General features: G+C 34.6%; 1 protein-coding gene across 7 annotated transcripts in view; it reads right to left on the bottom strand.

Annotated features, from left to right (window-relative positions):
* The window catches only part of PPHLN1 (periphilin 1), a 119,342-nt gene that overhangs the window by 25,544 nt on the left and 71,308 nt on the right, over positions 1-22,490 (bottom strand). For all 7 annotated transcript variants that reach the window (XM_032493290.1, XM_032493289.1, XM_032493286.1 and 4 more), the window contains one exon: positions 16,021-16,161. In XM_032493290.1, the coding sequence (XP_032349181.1) occupies positions 16,021-16,161 (141 nt within the window). The remainder of the gene's footprint in view (positions 1-16,020; positions 16,162-22,490) is intronic.

Raw genomic sequence — 22,490 nt, forward strand, 5'->3', positions numbered from 1 at the left:
CTTCCTAGCAGATAAATAACTGAATTAAAGACTAAAAGAGACTAATTTTGTGTCTTTTTTTTTTTTTAAATAAAATCACCACCATCACCATCTATCAGTGAGCATTTTTTGATTATTTAGTAATATTTACTTACTTGGTCAACTATGGATAAATAATCTGGCTTGCCCTTTCCACTCTTACTCAAAGGATGCTATGAACTGTTGGAAAAAAATCCAAAACTGCAATTATTTGATCCACAACAAACTCCTTAATCCCTCTGTTGTGTTCCGTATCAACATATACCATGTGGGGTACTCTTAGCCTTTGCCTTGCCCAGTTCAGCAACACCAACTGCTGGCAGGACTCTCTCCTCCCTATTTCACTTCCCCTTACTCTTAACAAAACCGTGTCTCCTAAACGTACCTCCTCTCCACCTCAAGGATGCTGCCACTTCATTCTCCTTTGCCTTAGTCCCAGAAAAAGGGTTTCTCTAAATTTTCAAGGTTAGTCCCTCTATCTGTGCTATCATGCTTCATCAATTATTTCATGCGCTTTTTTATCTTCACACTCTCTCATGTTACCCTGACCCTTTCACAAGTGGTCAAAAATAAGTAAGTAAATAAATAACAGGACACCAAGTTCTGTTTATTCTCCTGCCACACGCTCCCATGCACTTGTTCTCCACTCCTGACTCACCAGAGGAACAGCCCAACAGTTCTACACAGCCACACTCATCTTCAAATAAGTCCTGATCCTATTTCTCACGTATGTGAAATTCATCCATAAACCATATTGCCTGACAACAGGACTCAAACTCTTTTTTTCTGGCATTTAAATTTCCAAACAATCTGGCTCCAATCCACCTATTCTCAGAAAACTATCTTGGCCTTGCTATCCTCTCCCTACCAACAAATACCTGTAAAATACAATCTACAATCACACCCTTTCTAACACTACCTTAGTTTCTCATCTTCTAGTTGGGGACTGTGCCCTTAAACTTGGGGGATCTGCACTAACTCCGAGTGCTTAATGCAGAGTTGAATTGCAGTGCACCAGTTGGAGGATTTTAACAGAATATTTCCTTCCTGATTTGTAGCCTTTATAATAAAACTAATTATTTTAAGTATAACACTTTCCTGAGTTCCGTCAGCTGTTCTAGCATATTATTGGACCTGATGGGGTTATGGGAACCCGAAATTTGTAGCCAATCTGTCAGAAGCGCAGGTGACCTGGGGACCCCCAAAGTGCAGCCAGCTAGTATCTGGAGGAAGGGCAGTCTTGCTGTGCCCTTTAGCTTTTGGGTAGTTAGTGACAGAACTGATCTGCAGTACACCAGTAGGGACTGAAACAAAACACTTCCTTCCAAAGCCCTTCTTTTCTGCCAAATCAAGACAAAGTTCCTAAGCCCATTACTCACAACCATTCAAGATCCTTCTAATACATCACAGTAAATAAAATTCTGTCAACATCTCTGTGAAATCATAGCAATAAATGCTGTGGCTGGGGAGTGGAATAGGAGAATGAAGGATATGGGGGAGAGATTTTAAAATATTCAGGTAAAATATGGTTTTCCCCAAGCTAAACTATTTGTAATTGTGGCTTAGCCCCTATAGTTCCCTGTTTTCATCTTAAGCTCATGTCACTCACCACTATCTGGAATCTTTTATGTCATATCTCTACCTATGAGACTCCTCCTACCTGAATTTTAAGGGTCCAAGCAAATGTCACTTTCCAAATGAAACCTCTGTGGCTCTCCTAACTGAAATTGATTTTTTAAATCTCAATTTCAAGGAAAACTAGAATAAAAGAAAGCAATAAGTAAGGAGTAGTCACATTTCTACCATTCCCAGTATAAACTTGAACAAGTTTTTTAAACTTGTAAAATGAAGACAGGGCAAAACAACACACTGGATTTCCCAGAAAACTATCCTGCCTTCAGAAACTTAGAAGCACATTCTTTTAAAATTATAACCAAGCTCTCAAAGTAAGTAAGGGGATTGCCAACAGTCATAAGTGAAGAAAGAAAAGTAGCAAGAAACCAATGCTAAGCTAGTATCATGGGCCATGGCTGCCCCAAAGAGCCAGGAACTCAGACAGCCTGGTGGGGAATGAGAGACATGCAGGACAAAGCTGGACTTGAGGCCTCTGTATAAAAGCTAAGATCTTTGTTAAAGGATGAACTAGGAAAAAAGCAAACAAAAATCACCTGCCGGTAAAAGAAAATGACAGGGAAACTTCTCAGCCTTGGTTTGGGCTCCTGAGGTGAGACAACAGCTTCTACTGAGAATTCATAAGCACAGTATTAGCTTCATATGCATTTGAAGTTATAAATATAATCTCACAACTCCAAAATACAGATTATGTGAGGGAACGTGCTACATAAGCAAGAGTCAGCAGAAACATCAGCTAGATTAAAGCCTGAGACTTCAGATATTAAAATTATCAGTTATACAAAATAAGATGTTAAAGAAATGAGAAAATGAAAACATGAGCAATAAACAGTCTAATTCTAGGCAGATTCACAAAAAGAACCACACCAAACTTCTAAAAATGGAAAATACTAACTGAAATTAAAAACTCAATGGATAGGTTAAACAGCAACTTAGATACAACTGAAGGCTTAGAGGGAGCAGTCCTGAACAAAATACCCATCACTTCAGATAGAAAAAGATGAAAAAAAAAAAAAATTAAAGAGAAATGAAAGATGGGATGAAAAAATCTACCTATGTGCAACTAGGATACATAAAAATTGAAATAAAGGATATTCAAAATTCAAAGAGCCAACAGCTTATAATTTTCTAGTTCTAATGAAAAATATAGTTTCTCAGGAAGCGTAAGTTATCTTACACAGAATAAAATTTAAAACATCCATTTCTAGACACATTACAGTGAAACTGTACTTCAAAAGTAAATAAATGTTAAAATACTCTCTTCCTTGCCTCTTCATAAGTTGTGAAGATCTAATTTTTTAATATCAGTAACAATTTTTATATCAATCTTAAAATGTATATTTTAGTTACATGTAATAAATTATGAGAAATCCTCTCAATTAAGCTTATAGACTCTGAGAACCATTAAAATCTGACTGTGTTTTTGCAACAAAAGGAATAAAGATGGTTTTGCTTCTTCCTTTACTCCCCAGTCCCTTGAAGGGAAAGATTCTTGAAGCTAAAATGGCAAAGTAAAACTACATGGGGCTGAGGGTGCTTTGGGCACTCCTAGTTCATTCATTCAACTGTTAAACACTTACTGTGAGTCTAGTGTAGGCAAGGAATTCTGGATGATACAAAGATGATTAACTGGTAATTTTCCTTTCAGCCTATTAAAAAGGTAAACAGCACTGTAGCTGAACATATGCTAGCTATGAGTAGGAGGAAAAGATGTTAACTTTTGGCTGTGAAACTTTCATGGCAAACAACAGTTGGCTGTGCAACTGATGAATTCAGTGAATAAAAATAAAGTTTTAGTGTAAATAAAACAAAATTTAGAAAAGTAAACATGCTGCAAACAAACTGCCCTACCCAGTTTCAACTAAAAAGTCAATTAATTTAATATGTTTTACACTTGTGCTTTACATGGGGCCCTGATCTCTTTCACACTCATAATGAAGAATGTACTACATTTAAAAAATGGAATGGAAAATATTTTTATGTAAGAACAAATTTTCTACTGAGAGAATCACATTCATTTCTTTAAGCTTGGTTCCAATGGTACCAAGCTTCTAACATAAGCTACTAACATAGCTTATGATTTAATATTTAAGTAGAATGAGTACTATTTAAATCTCTAGATTAGAAAAACTTTGGTATTATTAAGACCTCATCTGATCTATAACTTTCGGACAACAAATATAAACAACAGAAAAACACATGAGTAACAGTTGTTGAAGTAATAAACACCAAACGTTTTTCTTAGTTCTCCTCAAATGGTGCCAATGAAGGATGTTAATGACAGAATAAAATTTCAGGGCAGAATAAAGCAAACCATAATTAGAAATCAGTGCAGTATGGAGCTGTCCAAGTTCCTGGGCAGGAATTATAACTGAGAATTCTCAAAAGAAATACACACGCACACACCCCCCTCTATAATAAGCCAAAGAAGCTAATGAAAATACATAAATAATCTTCAAAGTTAGAAATATCCTAATGATACAAATAAGCGCCACAATTCAATATAGTCTGTATATCGTAAAAGACAATGGAGGGTGTATGTTCAGAAAAATATTCAAGAAAAACTTGTACAAAGAAGTGGTTTCATGGGAGAAAGGCATACTACTATATTTCCTGACATGGAATTTTAAAAACTCTGTAACTTGAATTCATATATCATAAATGATCATTTCAAGTTATCATGAAATAAAGTATTTCCTATAAATCCAGTAAGAGGATTATATAGAAACAATAATAAATAAAAGGCAAAAGCCCAACTCAAGACATAAAATTGCTAATACATATTCTATAGGCTTTTCCCAAGCAAATTAATCTTTAAAGATATATGTACAAAAATTAAGTCCAACTATAGCCTCAATATAATCACTACCATCACCATTAAGATGGGGATGTCAATTTAGCATCATTCTATCACATCCCTCCACATTCCATCATTCAGTACTTACATTGCCTTTTCCCTTTCATTTCTAGTAAGAGAGACTCACTAGGTGAAAGTGACAGGGTCGTTTTTTCCCTCCTTGGTTTCAATGACATTCATTATAATTCAACACATTGACAACGGTCATAATTTAAAATACAAGACGACCAAAGAAACAGATTGTTTTTCAGTGTGACTTGTAAGTTACTTGGTCAGAGTTTGGGCTTTATTGTTTCTAAGTTGGGATTCCACACTAATCCACAAAAGCCTTCTAAGCACACAAGAAAAATTAAATACTTTTCACCTACCATGAAAAACAGAACAGAACAAGAATAGCAGCCATGTTGATACTGACAACATACTAGGCAACTTACATACACATTCCCATTAACTCTACCATTATTATGGAGTGGGTAATATCACCATTCCTATCAGAGTAGTGAGCAAAAGGCAAGGCTCAGAAAGGTCAAGTGAATGCAAGTAAGGTGACAAAAACATATGCCAAAGCTAACTTAGATAAATATGAGACAGTATCAGAGATTAAGAAGACTGCTTCATAAAGACACAAAATAATTCTAAACTCATATGCACTTTATATCATAGCCTCAAAATATAAAAGGAATAGAAACGTTTTAAAGAGAATTACAAATCAACAAACATATTTGAAGGTAACACAACTCTATAAGAAACGGAAAGACGAGCAAACAAAATCAATCAGGATATGGAAGATTTCGCACAATAATAAACTTCACCTGACATACTAATTTAACATATTAAAAATACACCTTCTTTTCACATATACAGAACACTTAGAAAAACTGACCGTGTTGTTGGGCCACTACGTAAGTGGCCCAATTTCACAGGACTAAAATCCTAGAGAATACATTTTCTGACTGCAGGGGCTTTGAATTAGCAATTTATTTTTTTTAAAAAAAGAACAAAATTCCCAAATGTTTGGAAATTAAGAAATAGTCTAAATAACTCTATTTTTAAGAAGAAATCCAAGGGTAGGAAAATATTCTAAACTGAATGACAATAAAAATAACATCAAAATATGGAAGATGCAGCTAATGCCATATTGAGGGAATTTATAGGTTAAAAGAAAAGCCACAAATCAGTAAACATCTAGCTCAAAAGTTTTTTCAATAACAGCAATTAAATCAAAAAAATGTAGAAGGAAAGAAAATAATAAAGGCAGAGTTTAATGAAATATAAAATCAAAACAAGAAAAAAATGAACAAAACCAAAAGCTGGTTCCTTGAAGACTAACAAAGCTGGTAACTTCAGGTAACCCTGACCACGGGAGGTGTGGCAGCCAACCCCCCAAGACAAGCCCAGTGATCCCCACTCCTGGTATTTTCATCATTGTCTAACCCCATCCTGTTGAGTGTTGGCGGGCTCAGTGACCCACTTCTAATGAACAGAACAAGGTGGGGGTGACGGACAGTATGTGATTTAGAGAATAGACCAAAAAAGGCAGCAAAGCATTGCTCTCTCTAACTCCTGGGTCACTAGCTCTGGGGAGGCCATGTAATGAGCAGATCAGTAGAGAGGTCCACGTGGCAAGGAACTGAAACTCGTGCCAAGAGCTGCGTGAGGGAGCCTGGAAGTGGCTCTTCTAACTTCAGTCACATCTTCAGAAGCTATAGCCCTTGTTATCAGCTTGACTGCAACCCCTTGAGAGATCCTGAAACCCGGAGCCCAAAAGGCTCTGTTTGTTTGTTATACCTGAGAACTTGAGAAACCAATTCTAAAGTTTCTATAGAAATTAACCATTCCAAGTCCAGGCACCCTTGGGAAAAAAACAACAGGGTAGGAGGGTTTGCTCTACTGGACATCAAAACTTTTTATTTTCTACAGTAATGAGGACAGTGTGGTACTGTTGCAAGAATCAACAGACCAATGGAACAGAACAGAGTCCAGCAACAGATTCAAACTTATAAGGACAACTGATTTATTACACAGGTGTCAAAGCACAGGAACACATGGTCTTTTCAATAGATGGTTCAGGGTCAAATGGAGGTCCACATGGGAAAAAAATGATTAAGTTTATTCCTGCTATATTCAATATACACTATATATACATTTTCAGGTGGATTGTAACTCAATGTAAAAAACAAAACAAAAAAGCTTCTAGAAGATAATAAAAGAGAAAGATATCTTAAATAGGAGACAAATAAAAGTAATAAAGAAAAAGACTGAAAAATCTGGACTACATTTAAAGTAAGAATTTTTATCCCTCCAAAGATATCAAAAGAATGAAAAAGCAAGCCCCCCAAATGGGAAGAGATATCTGCAACACATGTGACTTACAAAGGGCTTGTGTGCTCAGAATATATAAAGGACTTCTCCAAATCATTCAGAAAACAAAAACAAAAGAACGCAACAGTAAAACAGGCAAGACTCTCAACAGGTACTTTACAAAAGAGGAAATCTATGTGCCGATAACTGTATGAAAAAATCCTCAGCACCATTAGTGATGAGGGAAATGCAAATTAAAACTATAAGGAGCTATATTACATGTAACAGTACAAATCAATCTCATAAACACAATGCTGAACCCAAAAAAAGCTAGACATAAAATAATATATATGACTCAATTGCTTTAAGCTCAAAAACAGACAAAACTACACTACAATGTTAGGAATCAATTTAGTGGTTACCTCTGGGGAAAGGGGAGGGGGCAGGAATGACAGGGAGGAAGTATGAGGGGACGCCTGGGGTGCTGGTAATACTCTATTTCTTGCCCTGAATGATAGTTTTTTCACTAGTGTTTGCTTTCTGAGAAATCATTCAGGTTAACCATTATGTTTTGAACACTTTTCTGTATATTATTACACATCATTAAAGGGATTTTCTTTAAAAAAGTAGAGCACATTAGCAATTACAGCAGAGTTTAGCATAACTGAGCATCAGCTAACCAGAAAATTAAATGATGCTGAACTGCTCATTTCCCCCCAAGTCCAGGTAACTGAGGGATTAGCAATCTTAAGATTCAGCTCTAAGGAGACAAAAAAAAAAAAAAAAAAAAAAAAAAATCTCCAAATCATCTCCCAGCTAATTCAAGTAAACAACTATTCTAAACAGAAATGATATATACTGCACTGTCCAATTTCCTGCAAAAGTTTTTTAAAAAGCAAAATATTAAAAAAGATGAAGAACACAATAGCTAACAATATAATGGACTCCCACCATCAACTCCACTTCTAATGTCTAATTTCAAGTTATCTTTAAGTAGAAGCATAATATTTTCTTAGTGCAACTTTCAAAACACCTTCTATAAATGAATTGAGAATATCAATGAACTCTCACTGCAGTCAGCAAAGGAGTGTATAAAACAGACAAGTCTGTTACCTCCTTGCACAACACCTGAACTAAACAACAGTTAAGAGAAGACAGCAGATGTTATAGGAGGAATCACATCTTAAACATCAGGAATGACAAATGAAGGGGGAAAGCTGAGAACAATTTACGTTTGAGGGACAGGGAGCCAAAGCAGGGAATTCTAAGGAGAAGGAAACATTAACCTTTTTACGGTGCTTCTTATTTCTGGGAAAAAAAAGATAAGGACTAGTGAGATTAAAAAAAAAAAAAAAAGGCACACCAAATGGAAAACGTGAAAAAAAAATTACAAAGACCCCCACCCCCACAAATAAGCAAAATATTTCAGAGTAAAATTATTTTTACATTTCATTTTGAACAAATAAAGGGGGAAAAAAAAACCCAAAACAGAAACAAGGACAGGAGATCAAACCCTCACAATGATGAGAAAACAGCTTCTCAGAGTTAAACTTTATAGGAAACTTGCTATAAAATATTCCTAAGAAGTAATCTGAAAGTAGTCAATATTACAAAGCTGCAGAACAAAAACAATCCAGAAACAACAAAAAAGAAAAAACACCAGGCAAAGTAATGTTTAACCCTACCATAACCATTTGTATAGTGATTTCAATATATAAAGGGCTTGCACATACAAGAGTTTATTAATTCTGTGGGGAAACATGCAGTTAATCCTACTTAACAAATGAAGAAAAGGCTTCGAGAACTTAAAGTACTAAACGGAAGCATCTAGCGTTTTCTATGCCACACTAATTACAAATGCCCCTCATGTGAAATACTCAGAGACTAAAAGTTGTCACCTACAAAAGGGGAAATGAATAGCAAGGGACAGTAATTTGGAACCACTAGAGAAAATTCTTACCTAACACTGGCTGACAGGAAAAAAGAGGTGAGAGAAGGAAGCCCAGGCATGGGCTTGTGCCATCGGGAACACCTGTCCTGGGTACTTTGTTTAAACGATGACACTCCCAGGAATAAGGTCCAGGGTGGCCTCGTCTCTTTCGGTACTTGTAACATTTTACGCATAGTTTTTGTAAAGCTTGGAATCTGTACTGTCCAAATTTTTAAATTTTATGTAAAAATAGTATCTTAGCAGAGTCATCAATCTTCAAATGTATGGATTTACATCAAGTATAAATAAATAACTTACTTTTAATTAAATGTAAAGGCTGAGATGCTTGGTTTTGACATTTAAAGCATGATACAAATTACCTAACCAGACAGCTTTCAGATGTAACTCCCTTAAAATGAAATTGTTACACTTACATTTCAGCAACAAGTTTCTATAGTAAGAGCATGGACAGAATCTGATAAATTATAACTTTCAAAAACTTTGAAACTTAGCCAAAATAAATGATTTATTTTTGGTGTTTTAGAAATAAGAGATTTTTCAGAGGTAAATCTTATGTGAGTGTATTTTACTAAATCTATATATGTAAGTCTGAATAAGTGGTTGGTAATAAAGGACTGCTAAATACAGTAGGGTAGACGTGATGTCTAGACAAGATAGTGGTGAGAACTGCCCTTTTAAGAAGTTTGTTATTTGCCCTGATAGAGAGAAAAAAGAACGTTTCTATTGTGTAGGGTTAATATAAAATGCCTGATTAGATTACGCATATACAACGACAGAGTTGCCACTACTTTGGAAACAATTTCATTTTAATCCCCCAAGTGTTAAAGATGATTCTTTTCCGTGTCCCCAACTCTGGTTAACATTTCAGGAAGACAGTACATTTGATTAATTCTCTTGCCCTTTCACTTTAAAACTAAAACAAAAATAGCCTTTTATATTGAGAGAGAAAGAGCCAGAGCTAGTGAGAGTGCTGGGACACATCGGACTGTACAGATGGTGATGGACACTAGACCCTATAAGAAGAGGGCCACAGGCAAAGCAGTGATTAAATGTAACATCTTTACTGAAGAAAACGTTTTGTGCACAATTCACTAGCTCAACAAACACTACTTAATTACTGACTGATGCACAGCAATGGCATATTTGAGTTTTTAAAAAGCATATTAAATACTCTGTGTCCTTACTAAGGGGGTTAAAAAAAATCTACATCTAAATATGCTAAGAGTTAAATCTGAAATTAGCTTCTGTATGTACACACAATCATATGTACAGAAGAAACAATATTTAGCTTTTAATTTTTAATATGATTCAGATTTGAAGAGGCCTAAGAGTATTCAGCCTAACTTTTTATTCTGAGGGAAAAATGAAGAAAAGCCAACGGGCAGCCCATATGGTCACAAAATTGTTAGCATGCAGAATTCAAATTAAAATAAAAATCACACATTAAGTAGATAGATCTACTAGACTTACAGCAAAACTTTATTAACCTATTAGACTAATGACCTACACAGGCAACAAAATGATTTCCAAAATAACTTGATTTCCTTAACTAACTGGAGTAAGGAAAGTAGCTCCCACATGGCTAAGAAATAAATATAACAAGGCTGGCATAGCTCTGACTGGTTACAAAAAAATAATGTCTTTCCTAAAACAAATGTATATTCAGTTTAAGTCTTTCAAAGTTAAAAGAAGGAAAGAAGAAAAAGAAACAATCCCCTCAATCAAGAGGACCTGAGTTCTCTGTTTCAGAGCACTGGACGGGCACCCTCTCTGGATCTAAAATGATTCCTGTCTACACTTTAATCATAAATTATCACATAAATACATAATCAACTGTTCTGTTAATAAGAGCTTTACTTATAAGTAGAAATATCAGCTTTTTCATAAAACAGCTTTATGTTAGGACAGTGCCCTAAAATAGTCAAAGAGATTCTTAAAATGAATTTGCCTTCATAGTACGTGTTTTTTGTTTTTTTTTTTTTTTTTTAGTTATTACCCACCAAATAAGAAGAAAGAAGACATGGACTTCCCCTCCTACAAATGATAATTTTTTGTGATTTGAGGAATATCATGAATAATGCACTTCAAGAATATCATCAGGAACATCCTCATAACTGCACTGGTGTAGAGTTTATTAACTACATCTACTAACATAATTTTTAAGAAAGGTTGACAAAGATCGGTACAAGCAGGAAATTCAGATTCTCTGGAAACTCATATATTCTGGTTACTCTCAAACTTGGCATGCATTAGACCCACGAGAGGTAACAGGCACTCTGGGGATCTCCTCTGCAGTTACTGGAACCTGCATAGTGCTTAATGAGACATAAACACAGGCATTTGACACCCACAGTATTAAACCAACTCCGCCCTCCAAACTGTTCATGTTAAATGTAATTATTATTTTAGAAGTACAAATATATACCTTTTTTTGAATGTGGAAAAAAATCAGAGGTCCTATATTTTGAAACACGGTTCACAGTGGATTATAAATACCTATTAGTAGAGGACTAGTTATACATACTGATAAAGAATGGCTCTAAGACGTATTGAACAGGGTACACGGTATGCTACCATTTTTATTTAAATAAGAAGTATAGAGATGCACACAACAACCCCACGCACCAGGTGTGTCTGTGTGTACACATACACGGTATGTATGTATGTATGCATGTATATATACACACACATATAAAAACTGTATATGAACTGTGTATACACATATGTGTGTGTGTCTAATAGTACATCTATACACTGGGGAAAGAAATCGGGCAGCTAAGAATTACGGATGAAAAGGAAACTTGTTTTTCACACCATAATCCCTTGTGCCTTTGAATTTTATCCCAGTGCATCTTATCACTTAAAATACAGCTTTCAATGGATGAGCTGGAGGATATATAATATAAACCAAACCAGAGCACATGCTTTTGAGATATGACCATAACTTACAGTTCCTAACTAAATCCTCATCACTCCCAGTATAATCAACTGCATATCTGAAAAGAAAGACTTTCATAAATACTTGTTCTGATATTTATAAAGTGTTACAACTGTTGTAACTCATCCAACTGAATATTTAAGACCTATGTATTTTACTGCATGCTAATTATACCACAGTGAAAAAATAGATACAATAAAACCTCTAATTTACATAAAAGGTGGTAATAGTTTTCAACCTTTAAGCACATTAGAAACTATAGAAGAACTTAAGAAAAAATAGTCACCTCCTCCCAAACCCTGTTGCTCTAAATATGGTACATAGTCTGGTAGAGTCAGCATCTCCTAGGAGAACGTCAGAAACTCCAATCTCAAGCCCCATCCCAGGGCTACTGAGTCAAAATCTGTATTTTACTAAGATCCCCAGGTGATTTACATCCACATTAAAGCCTGAGAAGCTCTGATAACCTACTTATCAGAATACTTATGCCAGAAATCCAAGAAGCTCTGCTTTTCGAAAGCCCCACAAATGCACAACAAAAGCAGAGAATCACAACATATGAACAGTGCCTTGAGAGTGAAGAGATGATAGGTTCTTTTCAAGACTAGTCTGCATAGCAAAATATCCTTATAAACTTCAGCTACTCACCAACTACCCTTAGCAGTTGCTTCATTAGGTAATTGCTTCTCCACAACTGGTGTCTTTAGGAGGATTTTAGCCACCCTGACACACTCAGTCATACAATCTGCTAGGATGACCATGCATATGCATACTAAGTGTGCGTATGTATGTACGTGTGTATACACATACACACATATGTACACATATCTATCTATACGTGTGTGTGTGCACATGTGTGTGTGTGTGCATATCCATCCATCCCAGATCTACTCATATTATCTGAGTCCATCTGAAGAAAGAGGAAGAGGGAAGACTTCTAATCCAGATCTTGCCAGTGGGGAATTACAAGAGGACTTTTATATTTAGATGCCAAGACCCCAAGATAACAGTGTATCTCACTGGCGAGCTATGTCTAAACACAACTTTAGCAAAGTATGAAGGACCTTGCAAATCTTAAATATGAGAGTTCCAAAGAGTTAAGGTAAATAATGCTTTATCCTTCGAGGAACAATAGAGGGAAGGAGGGTATACAATAATGGAGGATTTCAATTTGTGTGGTTTATTCAAAGTAACAATTTGTTAAAAGACAAGATTCCTCACTGGTAAAATTAGTAGAGTAGGAAGCACTGTCAAATCTAACAGTTAAGTAATTGTAGGTATGTGAGGACCTGTGGGATATCACAGTCAAGGGGTAAAAGCCAAACACCTAAGACAGAATATGAGTCATCCATAATTTTGTGGGTTAAGTCACTCTAAGAATTACTATCATGACAGGAAAAATTCTTAAGTTTGCCTCTTTAAGCTCAGAAGCCAGGAAGCCTAGGAAAATATTCCAGTAACTGAATGTAAAAGATGGTCCAAATAGCGTTAAGAGGGGGTAATCTGGGGAAATAAGGGGAAAAGATATACCATAGGACTGAAAGCACAAGGAACATAAATGTGCTGTAGCAGCAGAATGGACCATATCCACTAAAAGGTATTCACATAAAAGTGGGACGATTCAAATGACCTCCAGCAACACAGTATTCAGAGGTGTAATCTGATGTCTTCTGGTTCGAGGATTTTAGACCAGTGGTTCTCTGCCATATATGACCATAACATGGGAGCTTTTTCAAAAGGCACCCATTATCTCCAGTCCTACCAAATACTTATGTGCCCAGAGATGAGAAGGCAATAATATGGCAAAAAACACGAATCTGCTCCCTCACTGAGGTGATTCCGATACAATCTGTCTCCTTATGTATGCCCTTAAACATTGAATGAGCCACATTTGTAGGCCTTTTGAAGTAAATCAAATTTTGGCCTGGAGATTTAGTTAATTTAGTTTATTCTGTAATACTGCCTCAAGTTAGTGACTTTCTTGGGATTCAAGGGCTAAAGGATCTAATTTATACAAACCCTCAAAAATCTATATGTGTAAATTTTTCTTTATTTTTATAAGGTATCTGAACATACTGCACTTGACATAATAGGGAGAAAAAGTAACTTGACTATTACACCAATATTTACAATATTTACATTATTATTCTAAGCATGATTTAGTGGCCTCATCTATGCAGGGCTTTTTTGGATTATTATTCATTTTTTAAAATCATGCAATATTTCAAGCATATGGAAAAACATAAAAAATAATTACTGGACAACTGTGTAACTACTATCTAGTTTTCTCAAACCTTTGTAATATTCCTATCCATCTAATATTTAATCCATAAAAATAAAATGTGGAAAAGTTAGAAATGGAAAAAATAGAGGGAAATCCCCTTAAAACTACTTTTTTTCATTTCCAAAAATCACTGTAATGTTTAGACATGATTTATAAAATTATGTATTATTATCTGCTGGCTTTCTGACATTCTGAGGAATTTTAGTTTGATTTTCTTGCCAATATTGAAAATCAAAGTTCCCTAGACAGTAGTTACATTCCAATATTTAATACCATTAAATTTCTAACAAGAGGAGATAGTATAAATATCAATAAATAACAACCCAAAAGACTCCCTCCAAACAGGGGAGTCACTCAAGTTTTTCTACCAGTTATATTCTTAAGACAACCTCTCCCTTAGAGAACTGCACATTAGGTGGAAAAGAAAAATAACATTAAATAATTCATTCATTTAACAAATACTTATCAAGCACTTACTACTAAGTGCTGGGCGTAGGCACTCTGTTAAGTGGTCAGGTTAAGACACAGTCTCTGATTTCAAGTGACTCAGAGACTGTTCATACAAATATTTCCTGTGAGCCCACTGCATGCCAATCACTGTTCTGAGTAATGAAGATAAAGCAGTAAACAAAACAAAAAGTCTTTGCTCTCATGAAGCTTCCATTATGGTGAAGGGACAAGCAAACAAATAAAAACTTATGCCAAATGGTTAAAAATAAAAAAAAATTAAAAAGCTACAAAGAAAAATAAGCCAGAGTAAAAAGACAGAAGGGTATAATTTAATACAGGATAATGATATTCATATTCATGTTGGAAGACACACCTAGTGAGCAGACCATTTATTTATGCTCTCGTTTAACTGATATCTTGAAAGGCACCAATCTGCCTTTCACGCTGCCAGACTAAACAGGATTTTCTCAGTCTCCATTTTCCTTATATTTCTCCAAGCATCTGAAAATGCCGACCAACTCCATTCAGAAACTCTACTGGCTTACACGACAAATTTCCTATCGAAGTTCTTATCTTTTGCCATTGAGGTGGCACCAATATAAACTGTTCAAGCATATCTGGGATTTAATTAAGATTTTCTCCTATTTAACCAAGGGAAACAGATTTTAATTGATGTGGAAATGGACAGCACCTTGAGAAGAGATTTAATTTTGTTCTTAATTTCCAATAGTTTTTTAGAAGATTATATAACAATATAATGACATTTACTCAAGGCACTGGAGAGTATCAACATCAAAAACAAACAGCTGTACAACATGTCACGTTTTACAAAGCCCCTTCACATTTTATTTACTTCATTTAATTCTCTTAAAGTGATAATAGCCTATAAGGCAGGTAATATTTCCACAAACACTTAAAAACTTTCTATTCATAATGAGCATATGTGAGGAGATTAAAGCAGAAACGATTGCTACTTTTTTAATCTTAGGTAAAACAAAGCCTCTAGGCTAATTCTATTCCAAAATTGTATTTCACATTGTATTAAGACACAAATAGAAGGTTTTGTCCTACAACTATTCTTTAAATAATCTATTCAATCTATTAAAAACAAGATTCTAACTTTCAGAATAACATCATTAAAATTAGACTTAAATTATCTACTCTTTATTTTTTTCTTTAATATTTAAAAAATGCTTAAAAGTATAATGAAAACCATAAAAAATCTCAAATTCTAATATTACAAAATAACATTTGCTAACACTCTGGCATACTTAATCTCTTTCAGCCCATCCCTATTAAGTTTAGTAGTTTTTAAATTGCTTCACACTAACTAGAATATTAATATTCTCTAATATAGAAGACTGCTTTTTATTTTTAAAAAAAAGTAAGCAGGGGTGGAGGACCAACTGACCAAAATTACTATGAAATCAAATCAAACAATTTCTATAATTTTTTAAATTATAATTTCAGAGTCACAAATGGAAAAAGACAAAATGAAATATACTTAGCCAATGAATATTTACTGTAACCACTATGCACAAAGTGACAGGAACAAAGGACTATGTACTTTAAGCAGACTGGATTCTCACCTGTTCAATCTCTTTGGTTTTTGATGCTATTGCTTTAGAGCGACTGGTTAGCTGACTATCTTCGAATAATTCTATGCCATCTGTTGCATTTGACTCGGGTTCTTCTGGCTGGTCAATGAACAATGGTGCTGTGGATCCTGCCTTTAAAACGAATTATAAATTTTTCATTACTTTCTTAAAGGACGTACACCATTTCAGATGACTGCATACAGGCACTAATTGGTGGATTATATTAAGAGAAAGTGCTAAGTTTAACCTGTACTAAGAAAAGAAACACTTTTAATTTTGCTAGGCATAATGAGACATGTGAGGAGGACTAAGGAGGAAATGATTGCTACTTTTTAAATTTTAGGTGAGACAAAGCCTCAGGGCTTATTGCATTCCAAAATTGTATTTTGTACTATATTAAGATACAGCCAGAAGGTTTATTCCTTTAGCAATCTATTTAAGACACACTGAAGAGAAAAAGTCCAATTGGAAATGAGAAATGTGTGCACACATATATAGATATATTAAACAGGAACATGGAAAGGACTCTATTTCACAAGTTAAAAATACCTTGCCTCCTGTAGCCTATAAATTTATTGAAATAACTGAAAAGGAAACAATCCGAAAGGCAGTAATAATCACTTCGACAATATTGCAACAATTCATTAATTAATAGATAATCCCACAAAAAGCTCACAGCCAATTATTTTACTTGCTAAAAATACTTTTGATGAAAAGAGAAAAACTAAATAAATGAGGGAAAACTATTATTTAATTACATTCATTAGTTTATTCAAAAATCTATTCTATGGCCAAGCCAACACTGGAACCCAAGGAACACTGGATAACAATGAACAGAGCAGACAGAAGTGCTCGCCTCCATGCAGCTTGCAGTAAGCAGTAAGTTGGAAAGAGTAAACTGTTTGAGCTGATATGTTTTACTATTATATATTTTAGTTAGGTGGAAGATGAGGGAGGAAATGAGAAATTCATGACAAGTTTATCAAAAAACTTAAGGTTTTGGTGATCAAAGTAGCAGGAAACAGCAATGGGTTTAGAGAAGTCACAAGATATACACAAATTAGTGCTGCTTTACCAGTAAAAGCACTGGCATTCCAACACCTAGTGTGTTGTATACTGCCACAACCTCTCTGAAGAGTAATTTGGCAGCATTTGTCACATGTCCCTTTCACCCAACAACTTCACCTCTAGGAACTTAACCTACAGATACACACGTGAGCAACAAAGACTACGATATGGCTGCAAATGATTGAAAACAACCTAAATGTCCACCAAATAAGTCATACTATCTAGAACCACAGAATAGTAAAACATCATTTACAAGAATGAGAACAGTCTATAGTCTACACATAATATATCCTAATTTTTCTCCTAAGTCCTGAAGGTCATTCCCTATAAATATATGGCCAACTGTGTGGAAAACTAAAGGGAAGAGGATAGTATGGGTGTATGTGTGTATATATATATACACACACATAACATATATATAAATACACTATCTCTGGAAGGATATTGGAAAAAAATGATAAAAGAGGTTGTCTCCATAGGGATAACTTAGAAGTAAGGAATAGGATGGATGGAAGGGAGACACTCTACCTACCTCAGTGCCATGTGAATTTCTGACATGTACGTGCAAAATCTACTTTCTAAAGAACCTGATTTGTACAAGTCTTGACATATATTTTAAGGGATTTAAGTTGAAAGTATATGAATCATTTAAGGGGTGAGGATTCTGGGAAGATGGCAGAGTAGAAAGCACTAGCAATCTGTCTCCCAACTTACACAGAACTTACAGGGGCAGAATTTGTCTGATTTAACTATCGTGGAGAGAATCCTGAAAGCAGTGAGAAGCAAAATCATCATACACTAGGGGTCCTCACTGAGATTAAGCAGATTTCTCAACAGAAACTTTGGAGGCCAGAAGACAGCGTATCAGTATCTTCGGAGTGTTAAAAGAAAAAACTGTCAACCAAGAATCCTATGTAAGACTGGGACCCATAAAAATCCTAGAAGAAAAGAGGGGAAAAAGCTTCCTGACATAGGTCTTGGCAATGATTTTTTAGATATGACATCTCTAACAGAAGCAACAAAATAAAAAGTAAACAAGTGGGACTGTATTAAACTAAAAAGCTTCTGCACAGCAAAAGAAATGATTAACAAAATGAAGACAACCTACAGAATCGGGAAAATATCTTAAAATCATATAATATTTGCAAATCATATATCTGAGAAAGAGTTAATACCCAAAATAAAGAACTCACACAACTCAATAGCAAACAAAACAAAACAAAAACCCAAATAAGCTGAATATACATTTTTCCAAAGATATATGAATTGCCAACAGGTACATGAAAAGATGCTCAACATCACTAATCAGGGATATGCAAATCAACACCACAATAAGGTATCACCTCACACCTCTTAGAATGATCATCATCAAAAAGACAAGTGTTAACAAATACTAGGAGAATGTGGAGAAAAAAAAAACCCTTGTGCACTGTTGGTGGGATTGTAAATTGATGCAGCCACTGTGGAAAACAGGTTCCTCAAAAAATTTAAAAAAGAACTATCACATGATCCAATAATCCCATGTCTGGGTATATATCCAAAGAAAATGAAAACACGAATTCAAAAACATACCTGCACTCCAATGTTCATAGCAGCATTATTAACAATAGCCAAAACATGGAAGCAACCTAAGCATTTATCAACTGATAAATGGATAAAGAAGAAATAGAATATTTATATTTATATAAATATTATTCAGCCATAAAAAAGAAGAAACCTGCTATTTACAACAACATGGATGGACCTTGAGGGTATCATGGTAACTGAAATAACCCAGGCAGAGACAAACACTGTATGCTCTCACTTACACATGGAATCTAAATGTAATCTAAAAACAAACAAACAGAAACTCATAGAAAAGAAGATCATATCTGTGGTTACCAGAGGTGGGGGTTAGGGAGTGAGGTGGGAATCAAATGAAGGTGGTCAAAAGGTATAAATTTCCAGTTACAAATAAGTACTGATGACATAATGTACAATATGATGACTATAGTTAACAATGATGTATGGTGTATTTGAAAGTTGCTAAGAGAGTAAACCTAAACCCTAAGAGTTCTCACCACAAGGGAAAAACAAATTTGGGGTGGTATCTATATGAGATGATGGATGCTAACTAAACTTAATGTGGTAATCATTTCACAATATACATAAGTCAAGTTGTTAAGCTGTATACCTTAAACTTAGTGCTGTTTGTCAATTAGATCTCAATAAAACTGGGGGGGAAAGAGCTTATTAGTAATTAAATTTAGTTCAGTTAATTAGATCTATATTATCCAAGATATGAGAGAGAAAACAAGACATGAGATACATTCTACCCATCTACCTATTTATCTAAATAACTAGACAAGTAAAAAAAAATTTTTTTAATAAAGGCAATATAAGATCATCAGTGAACTACAAAGGGGCATAAAACTTTATAATAGGGAGGGAAGAAAAGTGGAAGCAAGGGAGAGCTTGAGTCTTATTACCTCAAGCATTATTGATTCCACTGAATGAAGCTGAATTTTTGAAAGAGGGCCATGGAAGTTGGGCATACTTCAGTATGGACAGGGTAAGGGGAAAATGACACCTGATGTGTGGAAACAACATAATTCACATTTTCACATTTAAATAAGAAATATGTTAAAATTTTCTTCTACAGCAAGAAGCAAACTGTTCTCCTGGGACATTCTAATAATCTTTGAATACTTTGCTTTTCGTTTTGACAGCCAAAAGCAAAACTCTCATGGCTGTTTCTTTACTGATAGTAAATTATCTCTCTATGAAACTTGACTGCAAGCTCTCTGAAAGCTAGGACGGTGTCACTAACGCAGTATTTGACACAAGTAGATGCAGAATGAATATTCAATGAACTTAAATAAACTATGAGACAGCCAGTACAGAATCATTTTCTGAAAATACATGCCTTAAAACACTAGCCCTAAAATACGCACTAGGAAAAAAATTTCAAGTCAAAGTTTGACAAATTATGCAAACTTTATTATTCATCCTCCTTTCACAGACCACTGATGAGCATAATAACATTAAAATCTCTGGAAAATGCTGAAATGTCTAAACCAACCTGCCTCTCTTAAATTTAGCACTTTCCAAACATGGTGGGGCTAATAGAATCTTTTTTTCCTTCTTCAGGCCATTAAAACTCTTCAGAATTATTATTCTATCAAATACTTTGGGAATTCTCTATTAGAGTCCGTAAGATAAAAGTATAAAACTGAACAGAAGAATGAACTACAATATTCTTGAAAATTTAACCATATCACTGAATATATCTTCAGTTCCACCGGACTTTCTATATACTACATGGTCTCCCAACCAAATTGCTTAAAACTATATTAATGGCAGCAAGAGAAGATAAACTGGAAACCTAAATATTTAATCTCCTCTCTGCTCATAAAAATGAATCTATACAATGTTTCTGAAGTACAGAGATCATTATTTAAATAGCTAATATAAAATAAAAAGATTGTCACAACTAGATAGACACACAGACACACACACAGTTATGCTAAATTCTTTCCTAGCATCAAAGTCCTTTTTTCCTTAAGCCTTATTTTTTCAAACCAGATAGTTTACAGAACCAAGGTCAAAATTCTCAAGTCTGTTTCTCAAAAAGCAGGGATCACTGAAATGAGCAACTATGTAGTAACTGCCCAAGAACAAATGTGACTATCTGAGTCCAAAAGACAAAGCATCATAAGAATTTCCCCATTGCTTTATCTCTAGTATAGAGAAGTGTCCATTTAACTTGTAGCACGTTTTAGACAATGCTACGAGACTGATGCTACTGTTCAACACTACTGACGTAAGTGACTGACAAACACACTAATCCCAAACCTACTCCACTCACCTTGCCTTTGGTCCAACAAAAGATCGTGCCTGACCTGTGACCCTACATATATATACTTTTAGAATTATTTACTTCTCACTAATTCAAAAACTAGCAAATTATATGCATTATTTTAGAGAAAAAAATAAGGAGGCTACTAAAAAAGTCTTTCTAAACCTAAGGTCACTGACTAGTCAGAGTCAAGATCCTGTCAAGCAATGAAAAAAGAGTATAAATAGAATACTTAAAACCTGGAAAAGGTAGGGGGAGGGAGTGTAGCTCAAGTGGTAGAGTGTGTGCTTAGCAGGCATGAGGTCCTGGGTTCAATCCCCAGTACCCTCATTAAAAAAATAGTTAAATACATAAACCTAGTTACCTCCCAAAAAAGACAAAAAACAAAAAACAAAAACAAAAACAACCCCACAACAGTGGCACTGTTGACCTTTATACAACATTGTAAAATGACTATAACTCAATTAAAAAATGTTAAAAAAAAAAAAAAACCTGGAAAAGGTGAATAATGAGATTTTTTTTTTTAACTGAGAGATAAAAAAGAGAAAAAGTATAAAAAGTGATACCAAAAACGACAGGGGGAAGAATAAATACATCTTAATAAAGCCTGGCTAATTGAAGATGAAGTATTTAGCAAACAATAAATTAATACTTTTGAAAGCTTTTAGTTTTAAGTACTCTGAGAAAAACTGTCAGATCAAAATAGCCATTTTAAAGCACATATTTCTACTATTAACATAAAAACCATTATTCAAAGTTATTAAGGAAAATGGGCAAAATGGCCCTACTAAATTTACTACTGTACGGTTCATGCTTTTTTGTTGTTGCAGTTCATGCTTTTAAATAGTGCTGAAAAGGTACCAAAGAGGGACCGCTTGATATTTTTGAAAATTTACTTGAGACTATTCATAAGTATCTATTATTATAGCTACAGTAACAAGGAAACCTTGACCTATTTAAGAATAACCGATACCTCTATGACAGGTCAGCATTTTAAAAAAGAAAGGCTATTTCTGTAAGTCTTCACAGGGTTTGTACGGTTTATACTTTATATGAGCAGTGTACATTAATTACTTTGGAAAGGATCTTTTCATAGTGTGTGAACGTGTATGTAGGCGTACAACTTGTACATCAAATTCCAATGCTTGATCTCTTTTATTGAAGGATATTCTGTAAAAGGCATCCAAAAACATATTGAAAAGCCAGAAATCTCCAAGTATATATGATTTGTCATGGTACACAAATTTTTTTTTACATTCTCTGGCTGTCATTCAAAATAATTCCTCTAGTACCAAATCCCAAATCTAAAAGTTCACCTTTGTCCATGAAACATCTGTATTTCCCTATTAGAGATATTACAGGTTACAGATACATTTTCCAGTTCACTTTCAAATATTTTAATGGAAATATTTTATAAACAGTATTCTGTGGACTCAAAAATATTCTCATTTTTTCGTACTCAAGATTCATGAAAGGTCACAGGTCAAATAATGCATACTTCCATTTCTTGGGATACTTATGAGATAATTTGCATAGAGCATAACATGCAGTACAA

The sequence above is a fragment of the Camelus ferus genome, chromosome 12, assembly GCF_009834535.1.
Source record: "Camelus ferus isolate YT-003-E chromosome 12, BCGSAC_Cfer_1.0, whole genome shotgun sequence".
Taxonomy (NCBI): domain Eukaryota; kingdom Metazoa; phylum Chordata; class Mammalia; order Artiodactyla; family Camelidae; genus Camelus; species Camelus ferus.